At 41.0% G+C, this 16,893-nt stretch overlaps 1 protein-coding gene across 2 annotated transcripts in view; it reads left to right on the plus strand.

Moving 5' to 3' along the window:
* The first annotated feature begins 5,274 nt into the window (after positions 1-5,274).
* Positions 5,275-16,893, plus strand: part of LOC131245595 (cytochrome P450 CYP72A616-like) — an 80,552-nt gene continuing 68,933 nt past the window's right edge. Inside the window, exons 1-5 of one of the 2 annotated variants that reach the window (XM_058245166.1) lie at positions 5,275-5,637; positions 12,899-13,119; positions 13,481-13,725; positions 14,978-15,359; positions 15,703-16,160. In XM_058245166.1, the coding sequence (XP_058101149.1) occupies positions 5,364-5,637; positions 12,899-13,119; positions 13,481-13,725; positions 14,978-15,359; positions 15,703-16,128 (1,548 nt within the window). In that variant the 5' untranslated portion in view covers positions 5,275-5,363 and the 3' untranslated portion in view covers positions 16,129-16,160. Of the gene's footprint in view, positions 5,638-12,898; positions 13,120-13,480; positions 13,726-14,977; positions 15,360-15,702; positions 16,161-16,893 lie in introns of those variants that run through there. The other variant, XM_058245162.1, reaches the window with a different exon arrangement.

Here is a 16,893-nt window from a genome sequence, read left to right on the forward strand (position 1 = left end):
TACAACATATGGGTCTAGAACTTGAAAGTAAGTTTATTAGTTCCCATATTTGATTTGACATTATGGATTCCATTTTATCGTTTATAGCCTTTTTTCAGAAAGCTGAATCTCTATAAGATACAACCTCTTTATATATTTTAGAATCATCTTTTATAATCATTACTATAGGTATTTTTCTTATAACATTTTTTTTATCTCCTTCTACAAAATGGAAAAAGATGCATTGAGAGTCTATATAGTCATCTCCTAGACTCTTCTCTATTCTTGTCCTTTGACTCCTATGAGATTCAACAGGTGCTTCCACTATTTGTGGAACTGTGCTATCTGGTGTCTATTAGGAGTTTGGACTTCATTATCCATTAACTCCAAGGATAGTGAGTTCTCAAAGAACTCAACGTCTCTTGATTCTATTATTGTATTAGACTCTATATCTAGAAGTCTATAAGCTTTACTATTTTGTGTATACCTTACGAAGGCGCACTTAATAGCTTTGGGTCCTAATTTAGTTCTTTTTAGATTTGGGGTTCTGCAATATGCAAGACACCCTCACACTTTAAGATATCTTAGGTTAGGTTTTTTATCTCTCCATATTTCATATGGAGATATTTTATATTTTTTAGATGAAATTCTGTTTAGTATATGGCACGCTGCAAGAAGTGCCTCACCCCATAGACTTAGTGACAACTTTGCTCTTATTAGCATTGAGTTAACCATCTCTACTAATGTTCTATTCTTTCTTTCAGCTATTCCATTTTGTTGAGGTGTGTATAGCGCAGTACATTAATGTATTAGTACATGTTCTTCACGAAAGTTATCAAATTCATTGGAGACGTATTCTCCTCCTCTATCACTACGAAGAATTTTTATCTTCCTATTTAGTTAATTCTCTACTTCTGCTTTATATATTTTAAACATGTTCAATGCTTCATGTTTGCTCTTTAACAGATAGACATACACATATCTAGAGCAATCATCAATAAAGGTTATGAAGTATCGTTTACCTCCACGAGTAAGAATGCCGTTTAACTTACAGATATCACTATGCACAAGATCCAATACCTCAGACGATCTTTCAACACTTAAAAAAGGTTTTTTGTCATTTTGGATCGTATGTACACTTCGCATTTATCAGTTTCATTATCTGTATATGAGATTAAACTATTCTTAGCCATGAACTTTAAGGTACTATACCCTATATGGGCTAGTCTATCATGCCATAGACAAACGGATTCAACCATATACGTAGAAATACTACTTTCATTCAAAGAAAACTTGACCATTTCGTTACAAGCATATTCCTTTCCGACAAAGTTCTCATTCTTGGACAGAATCAGTTTTCCTGATTTGTACACCACCCTTATCCGTGGTTTACCCAAAAGGTCCCCAGAAAACTAAGTTTCGCCTCATGTCTAGGACGTGCAGGACATTTATCTAAATTACTTTCTTTCCAGAGGTGAATATTAGTTCGACGGTTCCTTTTCTAACAACCTTCGATCGGACTTTATTACCTATTTGGACTTCTTGACCATTGGTCAATTCCTCATAGGTTTTGAAGGCTGATTTGTCAAAGCACATATGTACAGTAGCGGCAGTATCATACCACCAACTAGGAACTTTTTCTTGGATAGTATTCACCTTAGTGATCATGGCCACAATATCACATTCTTCTAATGCACTTGCCTCTTTTTTAGATTTGCGATATCGGCATACTCGAGCATAGTACCCAATTTCCCAACAGACATGACATGGGCCTTTGAACTTTCCGTTCTTCTTTTGGGCATTTTTCTTGAATTTACCTTCATTGGGTTTCAGAAAATCATCCTTCTCGGGATTCTTGTTATTAGTATTCTCTACTGCATGTACCTTGGACAACGCATTCTCGTTATCATCCTTTTTATCGCGATTACGGGATTCTTCCTCAATTCAAAGATGTTTCTGCATTTATTCTAATGTATTGTCCTTAGTCTTATGCAACAACTTCTTTCTATAGTCTTTCCACATCGGTGGTAGTTTAGCGATTATAGCCCCAACTTGGAATGATTCAGGAAGATCAATTTGATGGTTTTGATTTTGTTTACTATTAGCTACAATTCTTAGATTTGGGAGAACAACGGTTTGTTATCTACCATGTTGAAGTCAAAATACCTGACAATAAAGAATTTGTTAGTGCCTTCTTCTTCAGCTTTGTATTTGAATTCCAGAGCGGTCTAGATTTCCTTTGCTGATGACGTCTGTTGGTACAGATCGTCCAGGCGGTCGGAGAGTACGTTCAGAATGTGTCCTTGACACGAGTTCGTCTTCAACTCGTTTGGTGCGGGCAGCCACCTATTCAGGTGTGTCTTTGTCGAATGCTTCAAGTAGTGCTTGCAAATTTGGATCTAATATGTAGTAGATCTTCAGCACTGTCAGAAAAAATTTCAGCTTATCTTGTCATCTCGTAAAATTGGTTCCATCGAATCGATCAAAACGTATCAAGTCCTGATTCATCAACTTGATGGATGAAACATTGTTGGCTTCCATGATAATTAACGCTTTAAGATTGTTGGAAATTATACAGATTAATATTTTTTCTGTATAATGTGGAAACCGAAAAATAAAATTGGTTTAAAAATGACAGGCTGAAGCACATTTGGGATGTTGTCCTTAAAGCGACATTTGCCCCTACTCAAGTGAATTGAGTATGCTGATAGGTTATAGGTAAACCACTTCTAGGATACGACGAGCTTAATGTGGGTCTGCGTTCAGCAAACACGAAGGCCCACTAATGAAACTCTGTTACACAGTCTGGAAGAAAAACAGAAAAGAAAAAATCCCAGAAGAAAAGAAAAAGAAATATTGTGATTTGGACCACTGCACTAGTCAGTTCTCCAGCCACTGGTTCAGTTAAACCGTTCTAGATCACACTACTGGTCTAAGCTTCAAGCAATTGTTTAAAGTTGCTGACTTGCTGGAATCACTGAAGTATAGAAGATGAATGGCTACTCAGTTCGTATTGGTCTACTGGAGTGGGTTGAGAGATGGTTTGGAATCCCATCCAGACCCTGTTTTTATAGGCTGCAGTGGCTAGGGGGTTATGGTTCAGGAAAATAACTCTCATTAAGCCATTTTTAGCTATTGGAAAATTAGCCGTTTTATGACCATTTTCTGACTATTGTGCATGGGTCATAACCATTGTTGCATGTGACTGTTGTGAGACAGCGGCTAGCCGTTTTCTAGCTGTTGGGCTAGCTATGCAGTAGTTACAACCTGAATCCTGCATTTATGGCATAGCTGTTACATTCCTGCTATAACAGCTCCTTTTTCCAGCCTCTATATATGCTGAGAGACCTTCATTCGCTCCTCTAGCTATTCTTCCAACCAGCCATCTACTTTAGCCACTTAATCCCACCGCGACTCGCACATGTCTCGCTCCGGAAGTGCAAAGTGTGCCACTAGCGCCTCTACAGTCACACTGCCTCACATGCCCACGCCCTCGCACCGAGCCCATGACCAAGACCGATACCGAGCCCGAGTGTGAGCGCGCGCGCTGGGTGTTCCAGTGCATAGCACTGGAACACGCAAGTCCCACAGTCCATGGACTATGTGGGCAAAAAATAAGGTACTCCACACTTTTCATTTAACCCACAGAAAGTTCTCTTCCCTTTTCCATGTGGGACTATTCTAAAAACCTCCCACAAAAGTTTTTCTACAAATATATATATATATATATATATATATATATATATATATATATATATATATATATAGATATATATATATATATATATATATTATAAAATCACTTTTTTATATAACAGTATTTGGATATGCTTTTCTGACCATGTCCTGGAATAAGCTAAAAAAATAGATGTTCGACGTGAATATACAATACATAAATTAAGGTGGGCCGCACCATGCAGATGAGGCTGGGGCCGTACCTAATCTACTCCTGTGCGAAAGCAAATTGGCTGGTGTATCTCACACACCCTATATAGCTGTTGTATTGACGTCAGCAAGTTCTGTGGGTCTGATCACGATGTATGTGTTATATCCAAACTGTCCGTATATTTGGCGAGATCGTCCTAGGGCTTGAGACAAAAAATAAGATAGATCTAACTATTAAGTGGACCACACTACAAAATAACAGTGGATGATTGAACATCTACCATTGAAACCCTTTTTGGGGTCACAGAAGTTTTGGATCAATATGAAATTTATTTTCCTAGTTCATTTAGGTCTTTGTGACCTTATGAACAAATTGGATGGAAAATAAATGTTATGGTGAGCCCTATGAGTTTTTTAATTGTAAATATCATTACCTCTGCAGCTATCTTTAGTGTGGTCCAAATGATTTTTGGATATGATTCATTTTTTAGATAAGGCTCTAAAATGATCTCTAAAAATAGATGAACAACGTAAATATAACAAATATATCAATGTAGGCCCCTCTAACTTTGTTCTCCTTTGATCCATTCATACAACTCGAAGCTCTCGAGGAGCAGCAGTGCTCGTCTTGCATGACACCTACTTACAGCAGCTATATAGCTGGTGTGTGGTACACCGGCCATTCCACTTCCCTGTGTCACAAGGAGCCCGTTAACCGGCGGTTACCCACAAGTCACATCACACATAGGCACACATGAAATTGCCTGGAACCCCGTAAGCCGGGAAGCGGATTGGCTGGTGTATCTCACACTACCTATATACTTGTGTACTGCGGTCAGCAAGTTCGGTGGCTGTGATCATGAGATATGTGTAATATCCAAACCGTCCATTCATTTGGCAAGCTCATCTTAAGATTGTGATGAAAACTAAGATAGATATAACTATCAAATGTACCACACTGCAAAAATAAAGTGAGGAATTGAACATCTACCATTGAAACCTTTTTTGGAGTCATAGAAGTTTTGGATCAATATGAAATTTGTTTTTCCACTCTGTTAAGGTCTTTGTGATCTTACGAACAGATTCGATGGAAAATAAATATTATGGTAGGCTTTGAAAAGTTTTTAACGGTAAAAATCATTATCTCTGCTGCTATTTATGGTGTGGTCCAGATTATCTTTGGATATGATTCGTTTTTTTGGATAATAATCTAAAATGATCTCTAAAAATAGATAAACGGTGTAGATATAATAAATACATCACTGTGGGCCCATAAAACTTTGATCTCCTTTGAACCGTTCGTACAACTCGGATATGGAGGAGTGTCAGTGCTCGTCCTCGCACGCCACGTACCTAGAGCAGCTATATAGCCGATCCGCTTTCCCAACCCACACACCATCACTTTTTAACTCACGGCTCTCCCTCGCTCTCTAACTAGTATTTTGCACTTCCAAAGTTGAAGGGCTTTCTAGGAGAGAGAGAGAGAGAGAGAGAGAGATATGGAAGTATATCTGTCGAATTTGCTTGTAATAGCTAGTGTTTTGATCCTACCATGGGTTTGGAAGGTATTCAACTACGTTTGGTGGAGACCCAAAATGCTGGAGAGGACTCTGAAGAAGCAAGGCATCCATGGCCCACCCTACAAACTCCTCTCTGGGAATATAGTCGATAATTTCAGGGCGTTGAAGGAAGCACAAGCCAAACCCATGGGCCTGTCTCACCAGATCGTGCCACGTGTCGCCCCCTTCCATCTTCAGACGGTGAAGAATTATGGTATTTGTCTTTTTTTTTTTAATTAGTTTCAGTTCCGTGAAAATATAGGCTTGCTACTCTCTGTAGATTAATGGAAAGTTAGTAAGAGGACTAATCACATATACATGCAAAAGGTACTACAAGTTGTGGTACTGAACCATCTTTCCCAGCAACATGACAGTTCTATAGGAAATCAGAGCCATTAAAACGCTCGGCCCCACCATGAAAAATAATTGGGCTGATCAGATAGCTGGTTAGGTGGGCTAAAACCGTATGTTGAGTCAGACTGTCGGTTGTTCACTGATTTCAATTGCGTGGACCACTTAATGAGAAGAACAGGCTGATTTTTTTCCCAGGCGATACTCATGAAGGGGCCTCTCGTTTTAATGGTACGTATTTCTTCAAAGTGGCATGTTGGAAGGAAAGATGGCGCGGTACCACAAGTTGTGGTGCCTTGCTTATATGTGGTCAGTTCTTAATTGGTAAATCGATTCGAGTGGATCGAGGCGAAAGTGGACTTGTCTACCGCGGACGCGGATGTGTAGTGAGGTCCTCTCCCCCTTTTACCGTGGTGTGAAGACTCTGTGGGGCCCACCATGATGTATGTGTTTCATCCATACCGTCCATCCGTTGTTCCAGCGCATTTTATGGCATCATCCCAAAATTGAAGCATAGCGAAAGATCAAGTGGACCATACCACAGAAAACTGTTAGGGTGCAGCTTCAATGGGTTTGTGGATCCCTGACTGTGGGGCCACCCTGATGTATGTGCCTTACATCCATTCTGTCCATCTATTTTAACAGATCATTTAGGGCTTGATCCCAAAAATGAAGTAGATCCATATTTAAGGTTAACCACACCACAGGGAACAATGGTGATTGAATACCCACCACTAGGGCTGTACATCGAGTCGAACCAAGTCTAGCTGGCCTCAGCTCAACTCAGCTTGAACACTGGCTGACCTCAGCTCGAACTCGGCTCGGCTCGGCTCGATCCTTGAGCCTGACTGGCCAACTCAGCTTGGTTCGCTCAGCAGCTTGGGCTGAGTTCGATCCAAGATCGAGCCGAGTTTGCCATTAAGGCATTTCCACAAACACCTGAACTGCAACTTCAAAATCCCACTGTTTTACAAACAGAGGCAATGGTTTTACAGGTATTTTGTCAAACACCTTCTACGCAACATAAAAACCAAAAAAAAAAAAAAAGAGAGAAAAAAGGTATTCGTTTCATGTACATATCTTGCTTGCCACCAGCCACATTTCATTGAGTCATTTTATCAAACAGTCGATGAGCAACATCAATGGCAAAGTAACCGAGTCACCGAACTGGTTTGATCCGAGTTCGATTTGAGCTGGATTCGATCCGAGTCGAGTTGAGCAGGGGCCTGCTCGAACTCATTTTCGAGCTCAAAAAATCAGCTCGACTTGGCTCGAACTCAACTTCGAACCGAGTCGAATCGAGCTTTTTCGAGTCAAGTCGAGCAAGCTAACCGAGCTAGCTTGGTTCGTGTACACCCCTACCCACCACTAAAAACTTCTTGGGGGCCTCTGGAAAGTTTATTTTCCACATAAATATCAGCTTGATCCAAAACTTTTGGGGCCCACAAGACGCTTTTAATGGTCAATCACCACTGTTTCCTGTGGTGTGGTCCACCTTAGATTTGGATCTGCTTTATTTTTTGGATCATGCCATAAAATGACTTGTTAAAACAGGTGGACGGCATGGATGTAAGGCACATACATCAGGGTGGGCCCCATGGTCAGGGATCCACCCACCTCGATGGATCCAAGGATCCATCGAAGTCGCGCCCAAACTATTAATGACATCCATTGTTGAAACCTTCCTAGGGTCCACATTGATATTTATTTGTTTTTTTAGAGGTAATGATGTTTATTTTTCATCCAACTTATTCATAAGGTCATATAGACCTACATGAAGGGAAAACGAAAATATCATATTGATCCAACACTTTTGTTGCCCCCAAGAAGTTTTCAAATATCGGCATTCAATTCCCACTGCTTCCCGTGGTGTGGTCACTTGAGCTGTTGAGATACTTCAATTTTGGTCCCACACCTTGAAGTGGAGCAGGTCGCAGACCTATTCTTGACCCAGATGGACTGAAAAAAGCTCGAACGGAAGCACGTGTAATCCATCAGATTTGGGCCCACTCTTACGTGGGGCACTATGTAACTGGGTCCTAGGCATGTCCGGATCAGAGAAATTCATTTCAGATTGAGAAAAAATGCCGTTTAAAGCGCAAGTTGTAAATCAACCATAACTTTTGATCCGGAATGAGTTACGGGACGCACAACCTATGAATTTCAACTAAAATTTCGTTCTGTGGCCAACCAACTCCTGTAAGTATGTCGTGTTGCTCCATTTTCATGAGAAAACGACTCCTTCCTACTCAAGTCTCCCGTTTTTTGGAAGACTTACTATTTTTAGTAAGTTTTATGTTGAACATAACTTTTTATTCTTAGAGTTTTAATATTTGGTGTCTTGTTAGGATTTGCTTCTTATCATGCCAGGAATCATCATGCATGGTTAAATAAGAACTTTTTATTTTTAGTAAGAATGTTTCGGTTTATTTGCATTGGGACTCTTAATTAGGATTTCCTTTTATTATTTAAAGCTTTGTAATCTTGGTTGAGAGATAGATTTCAATAAAGTATTTTGAATTTTCTTAACTCTGGTGGATTCAAAAGCCATTACACCTTGTGGATTCAAGGTCTTATTCACTAGAAGAAGATGGTGATCTTTCTCTTTATGCCTCCACGCTCTTCCCTGCGCCACGCCCTAAATTGAAAAACTAATGAACTGTGTGGATTAAACAAATACATCACAATGGGCCCCATGAATTCTTCACACCACAGGTAAAGGGCGGTGAGTGTTCACTCCCCAAGTATAGGGTTGTGATGTAGTAATAAACTCGGTAAGACCGAGGTCGAATCCACAGGGACTGATACCTGTACGTTATCTGAAACCAAGTAGAACTAGAACTAGACTAAGATGTGATCTAAACCAAATAGAATTTAAGAAATAATTGTGGAAGAATTATCTAAGACTTTAAGGAATTCAGAGAAAGGGACTAGGGATTCAGAGGATCCACTTGTAGGGATCAGGGAGATCGTATGCCAGGATCACAAATTATGGAAATTTACTGAACTGCCATTGATATAGGTTTCAAGAGATGAAAGGTGTATGAATTAGAATGGATTCCATCACCAAACCATGCCCAGGAGACAAAGCAAACAACAGAATTAATCTAATTATCAATCAATCAACATGCCATGAAGGTCAGGAAAGTACTGTCATCCTACCATGCCCATGGGACAATGATGAACAACAGGGCTTCCTGACTTCATAAATATAAAAAGAGGAAAGGAATATTCAAAGCCATTGCAAGCCCATTGTAATTTCAGTCACAACATGCCATTAAAAACTAAAAATCTTCCCATAAAATTAAGTCAAAAATAATCTCTTCAATCTTAATCAAAGGGCACCAGCAACATCTCTCCCATCAGGCTACAAGCTTCACCCCTTAGCCCTAGCTAAGAGGTTTAGCCGAGCATGATATGGGTTAAATTCCAACTAAAAAGAAGAAGAAGGAAAAAAACATTAAAGGAAAGAAATAAAATAAAAGAAAAAGGAAAACCTCTTTCTTCCACTCTCCTCAACCGGCTCCTCTTTTCCTCTCCCAAGCTCTCTCCGAAAAACCAAGCTCCTCTCCACGCTGCTTCACGTCTCAGCCACGTCCAGCAGAAAATCCACAGCCGCTGTTTCTCTCCAGCAGCCTTAGCAAAGAAAACCAGCTGCTGCTGTCTAGCCTCAAAACTCAGCCTCCTTGAACGCTCCAACCTTCCAAACCGAGCATCCACGCTGCCAGCTCTCACGTCCCCCAGCCGAAGAGACGTCCTCCCCCGTTTATAGAACTGTCCTCTCGCGAGCTCCTGCAGAGTCCTACCAGAAACAGGTTGCGGCGACAGTCCTCTCGCGGCCAGCTATTCAAATCGCGTTTGTATGCGTAGTGAAACGCAAAACATCTTGTGTTTGGATCGAGATTTTGGACGACTGATCGTCCAAAATCAGAATCGGACTCCTTGGAGGTGGTCACGGCTCCCTGTTGATGAGAATGAACGATTTGGATTGCTGATCCGATCACCGTCCTGATCACCGAACATCCTGGAAGTCCCGGTTGCGCATAACAGGGCATGCGCGGTTCTTGCGCTGGGATGTTGGTGGAGGCCATGAACGATGCTGGAGAGCAAATCCACTCCGTCAGTTGAATTCGCCTCGGAATTCCGGTCGGAGATGGACGGTTTTGGTTGTCCGTTGATGCGGCCCATTGAATTGCAACTCAGCCGTCCATCCTGCGTTTAAACAGAGGCCCACGCACATATGCGTGTATGGGTTTGAAGAAACCCCTCTTGTACGGTCGGTTGGCTCCTCTGGAATGACTGGACGGTCCGGATTATCGAAATGAGGCGCGAGTGGGGCCCACATCGAGCGCCTGTCGAAACAGTATCGGTCGCTGTTTCCTTTCGCAACAGGGACTTCGGTCAGCGAGTGTTTTGACCGGACTCTCCGTCCGGTGCATGGCTCGTGCACCTGTACCCGATGTACATGCAATGTACATCTGGGTCCATCGTAATGTTCGAGAGACATCTGTACCGTCCATCCATTCTGTCATATTCTATAAACCGTCCATACCAATTTTGAAGTATATTCAGATATCAGGCGGGCCCCACATAATGATTAAAGGAGCTGATCTGTCCGTTGGGCTACTTCCACAGTGATCCAGGAGCTGAAATTTAACGTGTACGGTTCATTTATGGTCTTCAGGCCACGTATGAAGTTTCGAACTGATCAGATGGTGGGAACCCTATGATCTTGCATTCTGGACACTTTTCAGGCCACTTGAGCTTCACTTCCTTGATTTTCTTGGGTCCCTGATGTGTAATTCTTTTGATCTTGAGTCTCTGGAGTCCGTCCCACGTTTTGGTGTCATTAGAGCATTAAGTCCATGCTTTAAGCACCCATTTCGGTCCAGGTTCGTACATACACTCTGCATTATAAACACGATTAATCAGGCCATTAAGCAGTATCATGCGTGTAAATCTATGCAATAAATGGGTCTGATATGCAATATTTGACCCTCAACAGTGAGTGCCTCATTTCACAATCCATGTATATCCACCACAAACTCGAATTCGGTAGTGACCCTTCCAGTGCCCTCATCAGTATTGGCTAGTGTTGGAAGAGCTTTGCGGGCCCCATCATGATGTGTGCATTTTATCCACGTCGTCCATCAATTTTGCTAGTGCATTTTAGGGCATGAGCCCAAAAATGAGGTAGATACAAATCTCAGGTGGACTACACCATAGGAAATATTTGTGATTGAATGCCCAACATTAAAAACTTCCAAGGACCCATGTAGTGTTTATTTGCCATCCAACCTATTGATCAGGTCACAAAAACCTAGATGAAGGGAAAACACAAATATCAGTTTCATCCAAAACTTTTGTGGCCCCCAAGAAGTTTTTAATTGGGGGCATTCAATTACCATTGTTTCTTATGGTGTGATCCACCTGAGATTTTAGTCTACCTCATTTTTGGGCTCGTGCCCTAAAATATGCTAGCAAAATGGAGGGACGGCGTGGATAAAACACATACATCATGGTGGGGCCCACAAATCCTTTCCAACACCGACTCGTTCTGACGTGGGTACTGGAGGAGTCACTACCAACTCTAAGTGCCTCTGGCAAACTGCTTATTAGGGCCATGTACCAGAAACTGAACGCCTTCAGGCGACCGCAGCTTCTAGGACCATACCATCTTTTCCTACCAATATGCCACTTACATAGTCCATCAGTACCATGAAAAAGGCAGGGCCTACCAAGAAAACCACACTTATCAAAAATCAATCCGATCCGCTCACTAGATTGGACACACTTGTACTTTGAGTCATATCATCGGTTGTCCATCTATTCCAACAATGTGGCTCATCTGATTATTAGACCGACTTCATTTTTGTGCCAGGTGATATTTGTTGGAATGATGGGCATTAACGCCCTGCTATCAATTACAAGTTTCAAATGAATATTTGGAGGTGAAATAAACACTCTAATTTCCATTAAGGAATGAAATGCCCATTTAGGATTTAGGTCTACCAAAGGTTTTTCACAAAACCATGAAAATCATCTGACAAGCACAACAAATCAAGGGCCATTTTCATAACTTAGTAGCAATTAGCAATCACCAATCCCATGACACCAATCTCCTCCTTCCACGATCCTATGGTTAGTAATGGGAATGTGTTCAAATAAAAAATTTGATACTCTGGCAGTGTGACGGTTAGTATGTGGGTGCCAAGGCCCTGTTTGGTAGGGGCCTAAAATGAGTTCATCCCATTTTAGTTAATTATAATTTCCTTTAACTCCAATTAGATGAATTCATTTTTAGGCGTCTACAGAATGAGCCAGAAGTGTTTTCTTGGGGTTTTTTATTGCCCGGGATTTTCTGTGTAAAATCACGAGGAAAAAAATCGCCCAGATTGACTGCCATTGTTGTCAATTGAGCTTGATCTTCCTCTCGTCACTCTCCTCAATCCAAGCATTGACTGCTAGATTTTTGTAAACTCATAGTGAAGGTAGGGAACTAGGACTTCTCCTTGTATAGATGCCTCAAGGGCCCATTTGGATGCACTCTTAAAAGGAGTGTTTGATGCCAAATATGTTGTTTTAAGCCAAACCCCAGTTACTTCTAAAACCAGCTGAGTCAACTGGCAAAATTGCAGGAAACCCTTGTTTGCGGGAGTTGCATCCAAACAGGCACCAAACGACGCTAACCTATCAAGTGTGCATTCCTCTTTTCGTATCCATGTGTTTAAGGGCTCCCATACTTGACTGATTCACGGACATGACGCACATGAGTATGTGACAGATGCACTAGCCCAGTCATGTTTACATGTCACAACTAGAAGTGGGTCCCATCAGTATGCCCATTCCCTAACCTAACGGTTTTGATTCGATCCAGTTTTACTCACTGTGTGATTTATGAATGACCTGAAACAAATAACTCTTACATTCTCCAACTATAGTTATGCAGGTATGAATTTAACTGTTTCAGTTGAAGTTTTATATTTGAATCCTATTTATATACAAACACACACATACACAAATATGTTTTAGTCAAATCTTTAATTTTACTTTAGATGTTTCTCTTCTCTATCAATCCTTGTAAGCAATGAAACTACTAAAGAATGGAAGGGGGGGAAATACAGGAAAAACATCCGTCACATGGTTTGGAACAAGGCCTAGGGTGAACATCATGGATCCAGAACTGATAAAGGAAGTCCTTTCGAATAAGTTTGGCCACTATGCAAAGCCAAAGCCGACTTCATTTGGGAAGCAGTTAGTGGCTGGGCTCGTGACCCACGAAGGTGAAAAATGGGCTAAACATAGGCGAATCATCAACCCCGCCTTCCACGTAGAGAAGTTGAAAGTAAGCACCCACAACTTCTTTCTCATAAATCAAAGGCTACTCATGAATCTCCATGTGTGCCATGCAAATGCGGGACCTGAGCTGTTCATCAACTGGACCCCACTGCGATTGTGCTGTGGTTCAAAATTTGGGTGGATTGACTGCACATGTAGGACAGAAGTGGATGATTAGAACACAGGTGTGAATCATCTAATGAGCAGACACACCTGATGAATGGCTCCGATCTTGCATTTAATTGTGGCACAGCTCCTCTTTTTTTCTTTTTTTCTTTTATTTCTTTAGATGACCCAATACTGGTCAATTTTCATTCTATAAGGTGATGCTTATTTACGAATGGATTTCTGTTTCTTGTTGGCTATAGCTGATGTTGCCAGCATTTTCTACAAGTTGCAATGAATTGGTCAGCAAATGGGAGCAGTGGGTTGGTTCCGAAGAGTCCCGTGAATTAGATGTGTGGCCCGACCTCCAGGCCTTAACGGGAGACGTTATCTCACGGTCTGGGTTTGGTAGCAGCTACAAAGAAGGGAGGCGGGTTTTTCAACTCCTAACAGAACAGGCAGAGCTTGTTATCCAGGCTGTTCACAGGGCATACATCCCTGGTTATCAGTGTGTTCTCACTTCTCCTCTTGCTTGCTTGCTTTCATTTCTTCTTCTTTTTTTCTTTTTTCTTTTTTTCCATTTTTCTTCTTCTGTTTGCTGCATTTTTCTCTTTAGTGTTTGGATAGAGAGAATCCAGAATGTGGAAATGGAAAATCCCTATGGAACCCTTAGGGAATGGAAAACCTAAAAATCCAACTAACTGGAAATCTGTTGTTTGGAGTTTTGTTTTAAGTGTAAATGTTAAAAGGTCAACAGTTGAACAGTGAGACCCATCTCTGGTTTCTCAAACCGAAGAAACCATCTCGTAAGTGGAGGTTGGAGTACTTCTCAGCACATTTCCACTTAAACAAACAGGTGTGTTTGGAAGCTTAACTGAATTGAATCACAATGATTAAGCTCATTCAAGTGGAAAAGACAGTGTTTCCTACTACTCACTGTGAGGAAGTTGCCCTCAAATAGCCATGGCATTCCTTTCAACTCCAACTTGAATGTTACATGATTGTGATTTCGACCAAGCACCTCAAGATGAAAAATGAGGAAGGGCATCTCAATTTAGCCAGTTCCACTTTGTTAAACTAATCATTGCATTTCAATTCAATAGTGCATCCGAACAGAACCTAAATCAATTCTTGAAAGAGCGATCTGCATGCAAACATCTAGATTTTATGCCTTTTTAAAATGACATTTCTGCTTGGTTTCTGGTGATTTAGCTATTATTACAACCCAAAATCCTATTTGGGATGGCTGAGGAGCATTACTTTTCAGTTACCATTTATCCCATTAGACTGGGGGACACCCATGGACCTACTTCTGACCCTATGTAGGGTTCCAGTTGTTAATTCCACCATCAATTGAAATCTGTGTTTGGATGCACTAAGGAATTGCATTGCAATAATCAGTTCCATAAAGTAGAAAATGCAATTATCTTGCTTGGTAATTCATATGGACTGGGCTCCACTGTGCAATTTAGTTACTTTGAAGGTAGCCTTGAAAGGAACATAACTACTATTTGACCACTGCTTTTGATTATTACAATTTGGACATTCCTTCAGTCCTGAACCAATTATAGCAATTCAGTTCAACTGTTCATCAAAATGCAGCCTTAAAAATTTCCAATAAATTCCATACGTGAGAAAAGGAAGTCATATAAAGGAACTGAAATCAGAGACCCAAATGATATTTTACCATAAATTCCGAAACTAGAGATTCAAATGATAGTTCATATAAATTCCATGTAATGTGCACTATCACACTGCAGGTTTTTTCCCACAAAAGACAACCTGAGGAGAAAGGAAATCGACAGAGAAGTGCGAGCTATTATGAGAAGTATGATTGAGAAGAGGGGGGAGGCTATGAAAATGAGAGAAGCTTGCAGCGATGATTTGTTGGGCTTGCTAATGGAATCCAATTTCAAAGAATCCCAAGAACAAGGGAACTCCAGTAGCATGAGTATTGAAGATGTGATAGAGGAGTGCAGGCTATTCTACTTTGCAGGGCAGGAGACCACATCAAGCTTGCTGACATGGACGATGATCTTGTTGAGTATGCATCCGAGTTGGCAAGAGCGAGCGAGGGAAGAGGTGTTGCAAGTCTTTGGGAGGAACAAACCAGACTTTGATGGCTTAAACCACCTCAAGATTGTGAGTGTTTTCCTTTCAAGTAATGCCACTATACAAGAGACACAGGGCCAATGGTCAGCAGGTCATGGTCCAAAAATCAGACACATGTTACATCAAATGTGGAAGTTGGTTGTTGTTTCTAACTGTCCATTTTCATGCAATGTGGCCCATCCAATGGGTACGGTGACCTGATCTTTGGGATGGTTGCACTCACCAAAGGGCCCTTCAGACGAACTGCACAACTCTTTGTGAATTGCATGCATATGTGAATTCTTCTTAGATTTTTCACTGATTTCACATGAAAGTACTGCATTTAATCATTGGCCGGACACATGATCTCTGAAATTGTTGAACTCAATGGCAGGTAACCATGATCCTGTATGAGGTTCTCCGACTGTACCCACCTGGAACTATCCTTAGTCGGCAAACTTATAAAAGAATGCAACTGGGAGGAATAACCCTCCCAGCCGGTGTGGAATTTTCGCTGCCGATTCTGCTCATGCATCATGATCCCAATCTCTGGGGTGAGGACGCAGATGAATTCAAGCCGGAGAGATTCTCCGGGGGAGTCTCCAAGGCGACGAACAATCAAGTCTCGTTCTTTCCATTCGGATGGGGCCCTCGGATATGCATTGGGCAGAACTTTGCCATGATGGAATCTAAGTTAGCTTTGGCCATGATCCTACAGTGTTTCTCGTCCAAACTATCGCCGTCCTATGTCCATGCTCCTTACACTGTGGTAACTCTCCGTCCTCAGTATGGTGCTCAACTCATCCTCCATAAACTTTAAGGGCCTGTTTGGTTACCACCAAATAAGTTAACTTATTTGAGATAAGTTAACTTATTTGAGATAAGTAAATTTGGTTTATGATCAATTATAAGTAACTTTTTTACTTAATCACTTCAGCTTAATAAGTAGAAACCAATATAAGTTACTTGAGGCATAAGTAGCTATCTTAAGGAACTTACTATCCAAACACCCCCTAAGAGTCCATTTCGCCCTTGTCAAAGAGCTATGTGGATAGAGTCATCTAGAAATGGTTATTTTACTTTGTTACTCGTGTTGAATATCTAATGTTTGGCTGTAATATTGACTATTGGTATTAAGCTATGTGGATAGTGCTATCTGTTGTTTGGATTACACTAATTGGGATCTCATATATTATTAATAAAACGTGTAAGTTTTTTTAAATTTAAAAAAAAAAATTAAATAAGCAATATTAAGTTCATGTGTACTGTGTAGGCTTAAATCACAAAACCATGGACCCCACTTATCAAATGGTTAGACGTGACCAGTGGTGGGCCATCCATACTAGACCATGATTCTCTACATATGTCGTGTATGAGAAGTGTAGAAATCCTGTGTAAAAACTTGTACACCTCTCTATGAAAGCTATGCACATGTGTATTCATCTTGTTTATTCACCTGTTTATTAAATATCGTGTAGGGCCCACCATGTTGTATATGTGTCATTCAACCTGTGTATAAAGTGAGCACCACACTGATGATGGGATGCCCCCAAACGGGTGTGTGGATTGGGTACTGCATCTGCCT

This window comes from Magnolia sinica, chromosome 5 (assembly GCF_029962835.1).
Source record: "Magnolia sinica isolate HGM2019 chromosome 5, MsV1, whole genome shotgun sequence".
Lineage (NCBI taxonomy): Eukaryota > Viridiplantae > Streptophyta > Magnoliopsida > Magnoliales > Magnoliaceae > Magnolia > Magnolia sinica.